Source organism: Aricia agestis, chromosome 17 (assembly GCF_905147365.1).
Source record: "Aricia agestis chromosome 17, ilAriAges1.1, whole genome shotgun sequence".
Taxonomy (NCBI): domain Eukaryota; kingdom Metazoa; phylum Arthropoda; class Insecta; order Lepidoptera; family Lycaenidae; genus Aricia; species Aricia agestis.
Window position 1 is genome coordinate 6,540,106 of NC_056422.1, and position 15,622 is coordinate 6,555,727.

General features: G+C 34.6%; 1 protein-coding gene across 4 annotated transcripts in view; it reads left to right on the forward strand.

Moving 5' to 3' along the window:
• Positions 1-15,622, forward strand: part of LOC121735256 (rap1 GTPase-activating protein 1) — a 330,446-nt gene that overhangs the window by 143,481 nt on the left and 171,343 nt on the right. For 3 of the 4 annotated variants that reach the window (XM_042126020.1, XM_042126022.1, XM_042126024.1), the window contains exon 1: positions 70-253. The exons of the other annotated variant lie outside the window; for it this stretch is intronic. Coding sequence is in view for 1 of the 3 variants with exons in the window: in XM_042126024.1 (XP_041981958.1) it covers positions 228-253 (26 nt within the window). In the remaining 2 variants the exon portion in view is untranslated. Of the gene's footprint in view, positions 1-69; positions 254-15,622 lie in introns of those variants that run through there. 4 annotated transcript variants of the gene reach the window in all.

Genomic DNA, 15,622 nt, shown 5'->3' on the forward strand with positions numbered 1-15,622 from the left:
GCCAATCACGGCGATTGGAACGCCGCGGCAGCTTCGCCGCCGTTTAAAAATTCAGTTGGCGTTTGCGCACCGACCCGAGCGGACGTGCTGTCAATTATGTTACCGGTGTCGCGACACGTACGATAACAGTATCCGAACGTTTACAAAAGTGAAGTTTTGTGAACATGTGTTGTATTGTTTTGATACATTGATGGATTTTGTTTGAAGTTGCTGGGACCTGGTAAATTATGGTTATTGTCAGCGTATTTAATAGGTCAGTAATCAGTTTACTTATAACGCTGTTATTGCACGCTTTTATATTTTTTAATATGATATTTTTTTGTTTTGTAATCGAATTACTATTGTGTGCGATTTTAAATTGCTTTGATTGTTATTTATGTAGATGAGCTGCATAACTACACTGATAGAAAATCTGTTATGCCAGTGGCTATGCAACACTAGTTTTATAATAACATTTTGATTGTATCTACTTTCTTCGATTATCGTATTAGATATTGAAGGCAGAAGCTTGAAGAACTAAAATTTACAAACTTACCTACATTAAACACAATTTATTATGTTGACATGATTTAACATTTTCAAATTATTATTTGTTACAATATCAAAATTATTTGCAAATCAATTTTCGTTATCAAGAAACGGTGATAAGGCGTAACTTTACAAGAATTGTACAGTTTCTAATTAAGCTCTTATCCAATTTGCAAGCGCTTCCAAGTATTGTAACGTATGATAACGTCATCATGATGATAAAGCTCTTAAATTATCTTAATGAATTCTTTGATGGTTCTCCTTGTAAGGATATTCAGGGCTGGGTATTGCAAAAGTGCTTGCAGTAGGTCCCTAATAATATAAATAAAAATAAAACCTTTAATATCTGAGACACCTGCTACACTTCCGTTTACAGAAAAACATCAAAGATTTGACACGAGAGGTGTAGTATAGGATGCTTCTAGCTTATCCTATAAATAAAGTAATAAGTAGTTAATATCCATAATAATTTTTTAAAACTATTAACCAAAATCTGAAAACAAATTCGCCTTTGTTAATTTCAATCTTATTGCATAACTGCCATAATAATTAAGAATCTATTTCTTTTTTTAATATTCGAGAACAAATATCTGTATTTGGATGATAACTCCAGGCTTAACCATAAAATCTAACCAAACACCAAAGCATGCTGTAAAATATTACTCAAATAAAGATATCTGTTTTTATGACTTATTTGATTTGTGTCCCATCTGGCGAGCAACTCGTAAAGCCCCCCACAAAAGTCACAGTCATTAGCGACACTATTGGAGACATAATCATGATGCTTCTTAAATAACAGCGGAACGTGGGCGCTAATGATCTGAAATGGCCATTCTACCTGACCCTCCGGCGAAAGCAATCAATATCTTGCAACTTGCTATTTTAAGTATAGTACCCCCACCTGCTGGATAATTTGAAAATGCCGATCTATAGATTCAAGAGGAAACTGAGGTTCAATGACGCGATTTTGTTCTGTAGATGGACACTTCAAAAACTGTCAAAGTTTTTGTATGTCTAACTCCATCAGTAAAACGGAGTCGGGTAATAGTTGACCTAATGCTGGAGCCCTTATCCATCAAAAGTTTGGTTTCCCCATAGAGAAATATTTTGTCCATGGGTTTCCCTTAAAAGAAATTTGGAGAGCTAATGCCCCCAAAACAGGGGCCTGATGATTTCGTCGCATTTCATTAATGACCTGTCAGTTCCCGTGGGTAACGAAATTCACACGTTCATGCACGAATGATTTGAGGGATTGTTTGTTGGAGATAATCGATTTCGGAGTGCAGTTCCGTCAGGAAAGTGGACTGTCTTGCATCTAATTAGCTACCGAATATTATAATCCAGGGGAATTTTAGTTCTCTAACCCTTAAGGAGATTTTAATAGGATTTTTCCTGTTGGTCAATCCAATGTTTGCATATCGTTGCTCCAGTTCTGCCTATGCAAATGAATAGGAAAAAATGTGTCGCGATTTCGTACCAGTCACATTAAAATAGGTCTGTGGTCGCATGACTGACAACGTCATCCATCACCCTCTTCCGCAAAGCATCGGTATATCGCCGTCACACTCTAACGCGTCCTGTGATTCACTTTTTACAAACTACCTCTTCCTCTTTGCTGAAGTAATTAAGAAATGAATAAACCATTATTGAGCTTAGCTTTTGTGGAGTGAGTCTTACACCCCTAGTAGTAGCGTTCCTTTTTGATTGAGTGCAAAACGGATGTTTCAGTACTTCCGATTGCGCACGCGAAATGGAAACTGATCTCTGAATATGTATGTGCACGCATGACGTCGTGCAGCGAGGCACTTCCATGCATTAATGTTCCCTCTCGGAGTCATTACGTAAGGCGTAAACAACGAAACAGTTGTTTTAAGTCAGACGAAATTCAAAATAGCTCGTTTATTTTTGTACCCTAGATGGTGGATTGTGATCGTCAAAGCATCATTATGCTGAACATCTGTCAGGCTTTGTGTTATTGTAACGTCTTTTAATCTGAGATGTTGCTTATTGATTTGGTTTATTTAAAATCCAGTCCAGTATAAGTTATTGATTATTCATTGATACAATTTAGATATCAAGCTCTAATTCGTTTCTATTACTAACATGCGTTTCTCAGGTGATCTGGTATAAAATTTTTGAGATTTCTTTACCTAATGCCCCCTGTTTTTACCAAAATATATTTATCCCACTTTTATGAGTCAATCAACTTTGTAAGGAGCTCTAACTGGGGGAGGTTATGTCAATATTACATGATTAATGACTCTGTCCTGGCCCAATTAATTACATTAACCCTCACGGTGCTAAATTTCATATTTACTAGATGATTAAGGGGGTATTTGATACCCCATAACAAAGTTTATTAGGAATTCATCATTTATTAATTTGTGTTTAGTAATTATTGCCGATTAATTATACTTAAAAGAACTTGCTTTCATGATTAAGATGTAAAACTGATAAAACATCCTGTAATCAAGACGTTTATTCCCATCCAGGCGCCAGAGATTGCAAAAGAAACAAGAAAGAAATATAAATAATTAAAAAATATCTGTGAATAACGCTGCAATAAATAATATTTAATCAGCAATAATTGAGCTGTATCTTTATACGATGTTAGTTTATTTCTTCTTAAATAATATATAGCCAAAATATTGCTAGCATCCGTAAAACAATTTTGTTAGTCAATTAAATAAAACAATAAAAACGATTTCCTCGTCAATAAACTTTCTAATAATTATGAGTTATTTACAAATTCTGGGCGATTAAATTTCAATTTAGATAATTTGTTTGTTAGTTCTAATCGTTTTGGATTAAGAGTTATTTTGGCTTGGCAAGTCGCCGCGTGCGAAATTTTAACCCATCGCATCTACTTCCGTTCGGAACTTCACATCCCGTTTCAGCAGTCGAATTATCCCACATCCTATAAACCTAGATTTAATTTACGCGGCGATTAATGTTAACCCAAAATATGATATTCTAGACGCTATGTGTGTTAATTGTTTCATTATGTTCCATGGGAATAAACTTAATATCTTCTATTGTTCTCATAATGTTCATGTGAGTTATGAATGAGTGTGTATAATTCGAAGAATGTGTTTAGTTGTGTGTTTGAACTTAAAAGTTCTACTGTTTTTGTTAAAACCTCAAAATGCAGAATATTTTCTTAACAATAATTATATCTCATAAAATCTACCCCTCTATAGGTACTTGTGTTGTGTAGTCTTCAATATTTATCATGAGATTTCAATCTCTTAGCCTTCCATTTATTTACAAAGACCTTAATCACTGATGCATAACCCTTTTCTAATCAATTCTTATCTCATTTATAGCATCTTTTATTTCCCTCTCTAATTATCTCACAGAACTTATACAAGCTATTAATAATGCTTGTTAGTTCTTCGGTTTATTAGGTGTATAAATCTTCGCTGTGATTAGTTTCGTTATTTCCTTTGTGTTTAATTTATGAACTTTTGCTGCTTTATTTCGAATGGTGCAGGGTTAGTTCCTACAAATCGATTTGTTTGTTTTTAATCGATTTTCGGTGTATTTACTCGAAATCATTGTGATGGATGATTTAATCTTTATAAATCATAATCTGCTGTCCAGTCCGAGGAGTGGGAAGCCCATAAATCACTTAACCTCGCCCACGATCTATTTACTTTCTTAACTCGATCACTTTCAATTAATTTATGATAATTTGAACCTTATTATCAACGTCGTAAGGCTTTACGACTGACACTTAACCTGGAGGTCGTTCAATGCACCTCGCCAATGTTTTAGCACAAATCTCGGGCTGTCCGTTGATTACTTGTTGCATGATCTCTTGCAGGTCAGAGTGCAGTAATTATTAAAGGTTTTGTTACATAGAATGTTATTATTAACCCAAGTAGTAACTAGTAAGTACACTGTAATGCAAAGTGCAATATTTTAAGACCAAAATTCGTAGGTAACTGAAGGTAGTTGATTGATGAAACAAAAAATTAAAACTGACAAAATAACCATAGAAAACCAAATAAGGTTAGGTCATTGGCATACATAAAATGCATACCAATGCAACCACATTTAATGGAACCGCTCCTGGCAATGTTGTCCAATGACCAGTTAATGTACTTTCATCACGTGTACCAGTTTCGCGACAAACAGGGAAAGTCGTGCACGCCATCTCAAATGATTCACATTATGATAAACATCTGAAGAAGGCTGAATGACCGCCGCGAGTTTATCGACTTCTAATTAAATCATACAAAATGCAAATTAATTTAAATGTATCAACAGACACGCTATGTTACGTAATAAATTTAGATGAATCATTTATTGTGGACATCAGAGTTGTTGAAGTATTCCGAGAATTATCAGGGTCATCTTGACTTTTAGTCTCCATCTTTAGATTTGAGGAATCCAGAAAATGACCTAATAGGTATTTAGAAGACGGATACATTAAAAGTCCAAGATCAAAATATATTATATTCACCTTTGTTAAATACCTAGTTTTGTGTAAATGTGTAATATCTAATATCTATATTTATTATGTGCATAATTAAAACCTTGGAACTATCATATAATAAGGTCAAAGTCCTCTAGCAAAAACTGTATGAATCTCAGATAATTGGAAACTTTAGATTTCACGCAAGGTTTTTGTGTTAGTTTCTCCTTCGATATTAAATGATGCATCCCAAACGGTGATACATAACTTTCGTTTTACTTCTCAGTAACCTAAAATAATCATCATCACTAATGAATCATCTATTTAACCACATTTAACCATATTATTCAACTAGAACAGGGTACTTTTATTTTCGTATAGCTCTCGTAGAATATCGATACCGTCTTTATAGTCATTACTTACTATAGTATCTATATTTACTTTATTATCTGTGGGTATCTCTCTCTCTCTCGCTCTCTCTCTCTTCGCTTCTTTTGTTGGTTTAATTCTTTAACTACTTTGGGGTAATAAAACTAACAACTACACATGCCTTCACGACTAATTGTTTATTCTGTATTTAAATAAATTTATTCTTCTTCTCTTTCTTGTTTTGCCATCTCCAGTTCACCGAAGCCTCTTCCCCAAATTAATGTCATTATAAGAGTGAACCTGAAATCTTCACACCGGAACGAACTACAATAAGAAAGGAACTGGTCTGTGGCATTGATTATACGTTTGCTTTCTGCAGGAAATTTTGTTGTTCAAACAAAATTGAACCTTGTGTTTAGAACAGAATTTTGCCTGTCCTTGAGGATCTAACCCCAGGAAGAAAAATGAAACAGCCTTTAAAATACCAACATGACCCACCAGAGAGGATCACAGTCTCATTCTAGATAGTGACTTTTCTAACACAACAAGTTCTTACTTAATAGAATATATCCTCCAGTATTTTTGTTTATGATGAGGAAAAATATTATACTTAGATATATTTTTAAGTGTTTTTTTTTTTTTTAATTTTGCGATGACATCAATAAACTCAACATAATAATTATTGTGGAACAAAAAACAAACAAGTCAATGATCGATCATGGTGACATGACTGTGCTAAAATATGTAAAAAACACGAATAAAAATCTTAAACAAAAGTATCTCGTCAGTTGCATTTTTTGTGCAATTATTCACGATTGTCGCTATAATCAATAACGGTCATTAATCCGCCTATTTATTGCGGAAACGCATGATTTTGCACAATCGCCCCTAAAAGTTGCACGAAAATTGGACCAGCAATAATGTGCTTCGTCTATTGTGTTGGTTCCATCTGTCATTGAGGGCCGCTGTATGTTTGTCGATCTCATTATATTTATTTGCTCTCGAATCGCGGTTAAATCGACTATTTTCATCGCTCTTTCAACTTTTGTTTGATGACAAATGCCTGGACTACCTTAACACTTCATTTAATTCGTATGGGTTTGTTCTAAAGCGACGATGATTAGTATTGTCTATGTTTTTAGCTGAGTTGTTAATACGGTTGATAAAACATTTATGAACAGCTGTGTTAATATAGTTTGTATGAAGATTCATAAAACTTTTAGTAAGCACATTAGTATTAAAAGATTTGTCGCACGAGCCTTTCTCGGGACCCAAAATATCTCCATATTATATACCATTTCAAATCTTACATTATACCTTCCATTCCAAATTTTAAGAAAATCGGTTTATCGGTTTAAGCTTACAAAATCAACAGACATTTCCCATAAAATATACCTACGCAACTGTACTAAAATATAAAAACATTTTAAAATGCCGAACACAGTAGCTACAAAGTACAAACGAAATCACCTAATTTACATCTCAGAAAAATCATGTGCCGTTCTTTATTGACGATATTTTTTGTAACCATTTTGCCCATGCTCAATAGGTTGGTAAAGCGGATTGATATATTTATTGATTTTTTTGTTCGCAATCGGATAAGTTTATTTATTGGTATAGTAAAATGGTTGTAAGGGGTTGGATTTACGACGATTGGGGTCTTTTGTCCGTCTGTGCGTTCGTCGTAAACGTCAATTTTCATTTTTATGTGTTACATTTTATATCTATGGCACGTACATGCATTCAAATATTTTTATTGATTATTGTATTTTTTTATTACCTACCTTTTTAAAAGCTATTGCAAAATCAAAAGGACTCCTGAAGATTTTGTTACAAGTATTTATTTGTGTACTCGTAAGTTCGGTATGCAATATAATATCAGATTGTTTTACTTTAACGCCTCAGTGTATTTTTTGTGGGGCAAACACTGCAAAGCAATATTAAAAAAAGTATAAAATACAACTATGCATGTAGGTATTTTTCTTTGGAAATCTCATTTAAATCTAATCTTCTCATAATATACTGGCATAAACTAAACTGTTTAAAACAAGGTAATAAACAGTAAACACGCAATCATAATAATTTGAAACTGCGCTCTTTATAGCGACGGTGATTCTTTGATGAGATACAAAATGAATAAAAATCTGTGTTAAGTTAATAGTTATAGATATTAGGTTCATAAAAGTTCTATTTTTCCTTAGCGAGTTAATGCATACTATTAAAACCTTCGCAGTAGTAAATTTACAGGTTATTATCTAGTCCTAGGTTTAATAGCCTAGAACGCAGGTTTTTGCTAAGTTTATTTTACGACGAAATCTAGAAGCTTTTGATTTTACTTTAAATTATTTTTGCATTAAACACTTATGACTATAATAAGTTAGCTAGTCTCTTACTTTACGCCCAAACAGTTGAACCGATTTTGTTGAAATTTGATATGGAGATACTTTGAGTCCCGGGAAAGGACATAATACTTATACAGGGTGTAACAAAAACAAGTGATAATAATTTAGGGTGTGTATGTGTTCCCTGTAGAGAGTTCTATGTGAAAGTAGCAGCGCTGAAATACCAAAAAATTTTTTCACTTTTGTATGGGGAAACTTGTGACGCTCGGGCCCTTGCCCATACAAAAGTGAAAAAAAAAATTGGTCTTTCAGCGCTGCTACTTTCACAGTGAAATCTCTACAAGGAACACGTACACACCCTAAAGTATTATCACTTGTTTTTGTTACACCCTGTATATTATATATCCTGGAAAAATGTACGGTTTTCGCGAGATAACGAATTTTGGCGCAACGGAATTCCGGACGTCATTAAGTTATATTTTTCGTAAATCAAGGCGAATGCAATAACTATAATAATGGATGAATACAATAGCAACTCAATAATTAAGACATGTAGGGTGGGTTTGATATATTGACCGTTGTATGAATGCGGTCTGCATCCCCTATGCAATTTGACCGTGTTATATTCACTGACTACGCGGTCATCAGATAGAAATGTCAGCTTAACTAGAGAGGGCCGATTCTCGCTAATCGAATCTCGGTTCGATAAATCGTACACGTGCATTCTTGTATGTAATAATTTTTTCACAATGAAATAATAAAGTTGTATATGGTTGTATGATGTATCCAGTGGACTGTGGATCAATAATTTTAGTACTGAAGTACAAATTTTCATCTAATTAGTAATTATAATGTTCGTGATCTTATATTGCGATTCTTGTAATTTTGTAATGATTCGCATGTATGATGTAACACTATCTTCATTCATTCTTTTAGTAAGTAGCAAGTAATAAGTATGTTAAAGTTAAACATAAAATATTAAAGTAGTGAGTATGTATTATATATTTTACAACAAAACCTTTAAAATTTGAGCAAGTGGGTCGATTTTGGTAACCATTTTTGTATAAAAACACAAACTTTTAAATTACTTGAGCATCTGTTGTATATGGTTGTATCAATATTTCTTTAAATTTTTGTAACTGAATACCTCAGACTCAGAGAGATGATGCTCTTTACATTATAAGTATTTTGCATTCCATAAAAACGGTCGTTTCAGTAAAAACGTAAAAGTATCGATAATTTTGCATTAGCGGTACTTTTTAACGGTAAAATAATCGGATTGTGAACTGTAATGCGATAAAAAATCGCATTCGATTGAAGATAATCGAAAATTACATCGAGACATGAACGGGATTTGATCATCACCTTTATTATTTGCGATTTGAGCGTATGTTGTTAACTTTATATTATGAGCCATTTATCGGATCCGATATCAATAACGATCTCCGATACGATTTCGGGACATGTAAAGAGTTACTTATATTAATACAACTTACAAGTAATAATTCGTCAAGTTACTGAATTAGGTTCTCGTATTAATTTTTAGGGTTCCGTACCCAAATTGTAAAATTGGGTCCCTATTACTAAGACTTCGATATCTGTCCTTCTGTCCGTCTGTCTGAGTGTATGTTTGCCTGTCTGCTTGTATGTATCCAGGCTGCAGGGCGTAAGGGCCACTGGCGCCTGTGTGCAAAAAAAAAAGGATTTTGGCGCCCCTTTAGGCAAATTTTTTGGGTCCTTCGTTTTGGCGCCCCTAAAGATGACGATTTGGCGCCCCTAGAGGATGGCGCCCGTGTGCATTGCACACATTGCACATATGGTAGCCCTGCCAGGCTGTAACTCAAGAACCGCTATAGCTAGACTTCTGAAATTTTCACAGATTGTGTATTTCTTGTTGCCGCTATAACAACAAATACTAAAAACAACATAAAATTGATATTTAAATAGCTACTTTTAGTCTTAAAATATTCGTGGAAGTTCAGGGAAAGTTTGATATTAAGAGGAAAATGATACGAAAGATCACCGGGTCATCTAGTTATACATACCTAGTAGTACTGGGCACAGTTTCGCTCGGGGTCCGTTTTGAGAGATAAAATGACCTTCGCGGTTCACATAATAAATAAAAACAAATGTAATTACGAAAATTACAAAGGTGTTTGTATGAATGAGAAAAGTTACAATTTTTGTTGCTACATGTTCATCAGTATGTCTAGACCGAAATTAATTTTTAACGAAGTTCATCTTCGAACATGCTTGGTCTGCACACAATGGGTCAGCGGTCCGGATGCGGACCGCGATCCGTCATTGGTGACCCCTGTAATAGTATATTTATCGATACAAAAAGTATAAAACAATATTTCTTCACTCATTAGTTTTATCACCAGAAGTGGGCGTAGCGCCACCAATATTAATTTTATTACAATCCCAAGTAATAAATCAGCTTGTATAATTTTATGTTAATGGTTTTATCTCATTTTATACCTTTTCGGGCGTAAAAGTTGCTAAGTAGCTGGAATGCCATAAATGGAAGTAGAGTATAGAGTCTATACTCTACTTCCATATAGGCTATGGAGCTGCTGCTAACATTTGAAAATGTACGGTACCTGTATGTTGCTTTTGGTTAATGCTTTTAACATTTTTTTAAATTTAGTTTGATATTATTTTTAGCAATATTCCGCGAAATAAACCTCAACCTTTAAGTAAATGAGTGAGTGTACGCATAGGCATGCGTACGGCACCTCCCTCTTCTCTCACCCTGGTCTTGACGGACGTTGTTCGTAGAGTCCACATCCTGAGGATGCTCCGGTGTTGGGGCGAAACGCGCGTCGAGGTTTTCAACCTGCATGGTGGTGAGGGGCCTTGCACGGATTTGCCAACATGCTTGTGTGGTGATGGTGTTTGCAGGTTCTTGCATGCGAGTGTACGCATAGGCAGTGTGGGAGAGGAGGGAGGTTCCGTACGCATGCCTATGCGCACTCATGCATACAATATTTACTTTAAGGGTTGAGACTTAGATGAATGATTGGTCTCGCGCTCGCGCTACGACTAGATACCGTCGGAGTACTTGAAAAATGCGGCAACAAATCATACGCCTGATAAGGCGTAAGCGCGCCAGTCGCGCCGCAAGCTTCGGGTGAGGTAGATGTGTCGATAATTTTCGAAATTTTAAGTTACGTCCGTAGCAAAATGCCAGTTTGCGTAGTGAGACTATGCAATAATAACACTACAAGAAACAAGAAAGGTACTGGCATCACATACCATCAGTAAATACCTATTATATAAATCGTCATAAACACAGAAAAATAATATAAACCTGAAAATTCGGATCGGAGTACCGCTTGATGTTCAGTGTTGCCAATTACCATAAACTAAAAATTCCCAAATTTTTCTGAGATTGTGATTTTTATTTATTTATTTATTATATCTTATTTTTATTATTTTTATATATATATACATAGTGGCTGAGTGGATGAGCGCATTAAAATCTCTAGCTAGGGTAGCTGGTTCGAATCCCGCCAACGGAACAAAAAGTTTTCAAAGTTCCTGGATCATGAATGTGTATTAATAAAAAATTATTATGAGTATCATATTATAATAAAAATCTTAAATACAGTTTATATTTTATGTAATTACACAATACAGTTAAATGAGAAAACAAATTTAACATTTGCTTATTTATGACTCATTCGTAACTTTCGTTAAACTTCCTACCATTGTTTATGTATTGTTTTCTCATCAATATTGTACCCATTATATTTCGTTGACCTAAACAACGTTGTTATTTTATCGCATTATTTTCGAATGGACTTTATTCCAATGGTAAAGTTTATCTGGTGATTGAAAAATCAGCACTTACTATACAATAATAATAAATTACAAGACCACAGCAACTAATTTTTCCCCATTGATTGGGCACCAGTCACGTATCTGGCAACCCGATTATCTACGCACACAACAATATTTGTGCATTGTTTTACACACACTACAATATTGAGGTGCCGCATTCGGGAATCTGTGTTTTCTATACAGCGCGGTATCTATCTAGTCGTGCGCGCGCGCGAGACGAATCATTTATCTAAGGGTTGAGATTTATTTCGCGGAATATTGCTAAAAATAATATCAAACTAAATTTAAATTTATGGATTTCCGCAAAGTAACGCCTGATTCTATTAACTATTTTTTTTATAATCTGCCATAGAACAACGCAAACTCTGTGATACTTACTCAAACATTCTGATTATCATAATGCAGTAATTAATTTTCTTAGCTGACGGCTCATTTTTAGTGAAAATAAATAACTTTACACACGCATTCGCAAAACAACAAACCTTTGAAGTTCTAGACCAGTTGGTTGTTAACATAAAATAATTATTCTTTATGACAAATTGTGTGCAAAACCGACATTCGGCGGGCCTTATCTGACGAATTGTGAAACTGTCCAAACAGTTTCCACATAGCCGTGAACTAGAAACACAAAAGGGCAATCGTAGATTTAACCATATGTGTATGATTACACCTATTAAAAGAGAAAAAACTGTTTTTTGAGTTAAAACTTATTTATCCTTTTTTTGGGTAACGGGTAAAAAATGTAAACATGCGTCACCTCACCGAAATTCATGTTTTTCTTTCACTTCTGCCAGCGCTCAGCACCCTCAGAGATTAGTGAATAGCAGCTTATGCCTTATACAAAAGGTTTTCTCTGTTTACCGTATAGTACAAGATTGCTTTTTATTTAAGTGTTTTTTAAAGTCCTTCTGTTTCTTTTTAGCGCATTAAATAATAATTTACAAGTTCAAAAATAATGGCCCCTCAAATCCAGCCCGCCGGACGCAGTAATCGTTCTTAGGTCAAACGGCCTTAGGTCACAGCTCCAAGCCCGTGACCTATATCGCGCCCTATATCTGAGGTATTGATTGCCCTTGAACGCGAAAATAAATACTCAATGTCATATCCATATTAAGCTGCCGTCCGGTGGGAATGGTGGGATTGATGGTGGATGGGTGACCGCGTTATAGAACGGAAGAAGGTAAAATTTAATGGAAGTTTGAAGTGAACCTTGTAAATTGTAGTAATAAGTTTAGTATAACACAATCTGTATAAAACTCAAAGGTGACTGACTGACATGGTGATCTATCAACACACAGCCCAAACCACTGGACCGATCTGAAATTTGGCATGCAGGTAGATTATATGACGTAGGCATCCGCTAAGAAAGGATTTTAATCAATTCTACCTCCAAGGGGTTAAAATAGGGGATGAAAGTTTGTACTTATGTAATAATACTGCTTAACGCGAGCGAAGCCGCGGGCAAAAGCTCGTATAAAATAAAATTGTAATGTCTAGTAAAGTGTACAAATATTATCTTTTAGACGCACACAATATAATATTTCCTTGTTTAACTTGAAAGTTGAAGTAGCAAAATAATTCAGTGTGACAATTCGCACGAGCGTAAAACATCGTATCTGTGATGAACTTGTTATGATAATATGCCTGAAACCTTAATTTTTTGTAATATTTTGGTTCGTTTTTCGTATAATATTATAGAGTTTTGACTTTATTCGCATTATTGCAATCGCCATAGTAGTACATAAATGTGGCTAATAAATTACATATAACATAAATAACTTTCTTGTAATATAATAATTAGGTGATGATTGTGTAATATTGATAAGTTATCACAAAAGGTCAGCGTAGCGGCGCTTCCTTACGATATATTGTTGTTTATAGTTCACTCCTGACTGACAGAAATAGTGGAGAAGATAATCAACACTGGCGACCGCACTCAGGCTAAATGATTACTTAATTTTAATATACAGTAGAGTTTGACAGAAAATGCTAGTAGCTTATGACAAAATCTTTATAAAATTAAAGTTAAATTGAAGATGGAAGACGCAACCGTGGCTGGCCTAGAAAAAGATGGCTCGATTAGCTGGAAACCTATCAGCCGGGCTGGCCAACGGTAGCCTTTGCCCAGCAGTGTACTAATTTGGGCTAGCAAAAATATAACTTAAAATTTAGCTACGTTTTACCGCGACTGGCTAAACTGATCCGATTTTGATGGCAAATATGATCAACCCTAGCTTAAAAAGGTTTTTTACGTAACAAGGCCACCTATCATTTAAACTTTTAATCTATATTCTATACATATATTATTATAAAACAAAGTCGCTTTTTGTCCCTTAGTTCCCTTTAATCTTTAAAACTACGCAACGGATTTTGATGATTCTTTCAGTGTTAGATAGCCCATTTATCGAGGTAGGCTATAGGCTACATTTTATCACGTTAAGACTAATAGGAGCGAAGAAATAGAGGAAAATGTGGAAAAAACGGGGCAAATTATTTGAAAGGGCTTATCTCGCGTACTACTGGAGCAATTTTTATGTTATTTGGCACAGATAAGAAGTAGACCACGTGAAGGATCATAGACTATCGATTTTAATCATTTTTTCAGTGGCTATATATTTTATACCCGTGCGACGCCGGGGCGGGTCGCTAGTTATAACTAAGATAATGTGCTTATTGTCTGTATACGCTTGTTTACCTTAATTACACATGCATATCGCCATCTTGATTTACGATTATTACTCGAGGTATCTCATATCAATCCTGCAGCTGACCGGCTGACCCGGGAAGTACAGTCGACACACCCGGCGGTGTACCACGATTAGTCCTTATTACAATAGGGTTAAGACTTAAGGTCCAATAAGGGTTTTGTGGGATGTACAGGAATGACCCAGGAAGTACAGCTGTGTAGGACGTGATTGCCTCGAAAATGTGAATTTCCTTGGATTATGCATACAGTAGATGACAAATCCGACAGTTTATGTAGATCCGTCTTACGTAGATCATTTAAACACAATTTAAACATTTTCAATTTCGTTATATTTTTTGCACACTATTTAAAAACAAAACAAAGTTTTTTTGTTGATAAATGGCAATTATTTTTCTGTCCAAAAGATTTAATAAAGGTAAAAAAAAATCAAGGTACTTATGCCAAAATATGCGTAACTGATTATTGTCTGAAAGTGTTAAAGCTGCTTTACACGTTTGCATCAAACATTTTTTTTGTCCTACGAACCAGCGATACACTATAATTGCACTAAGTGTAGTTATTCTCATACAGCCAGTAACTAGCCGGCAAATGTAGTACGATTATGTTTATTTGCTTATCCTATCTAAATATATTTATAGTTGTGTTTAAATTGTGACTTATATCAGCAAAATATTTGCTTCTTATCCCGTCTTGCTCGTAAACTACATCCCAAGTAAATACTAAATAGTAAATGCTTGTTAGTTTTATTTACGCGTATTACGAATGTTTGTCTTACATTTCGTTTTCTTCACGTGAACCGAAGTCCTAGCTTTTATTTCTATAAGATTTTAGTACTTACACATTTCTATTATCAAACTTTAAGGTATCACTTAGGTTAAAAATCGTTTAACAGCCCCATAAACGCACATACGAGAAACTGTTGGATCTCGTCAAATTTAAATTTACAATATCATAACATCACTTACTACTTTGCAAAAAATACACAAACAATGGTCTAGTCTTCAGTGTGCAATATGCACGTCTCCTTTATATTCAAATATGTAAATATTATTGGTGTAAGTATAGTTTTCCTTTGTTCCACAATGTGTGATAAACACAAAATGTGGGTTTGCTTACATTAGCCACACGTGGGCGCTGTTACTAGGAAATTACTGATATTAAAGCGGTAACAGCGTAAGTGCAAAGTAGGTTCATCATGTTTTTGCGGTTAATTTGAGCTGTTTAGGACTTTATCGATGATATTTAAGGTTAATGAATATGTAACTGGCTCGTCGCTTTCTTACGCAATTGTCAATTGCCAAAATTTTTACTAAATAATATTTAATTATTATTGTGAAGTGGATAGCTGGAAAAGTTGTGGTATTGTGTAACAAAAAATACTTATTTAAATTAAAAAATAAATATGTATCT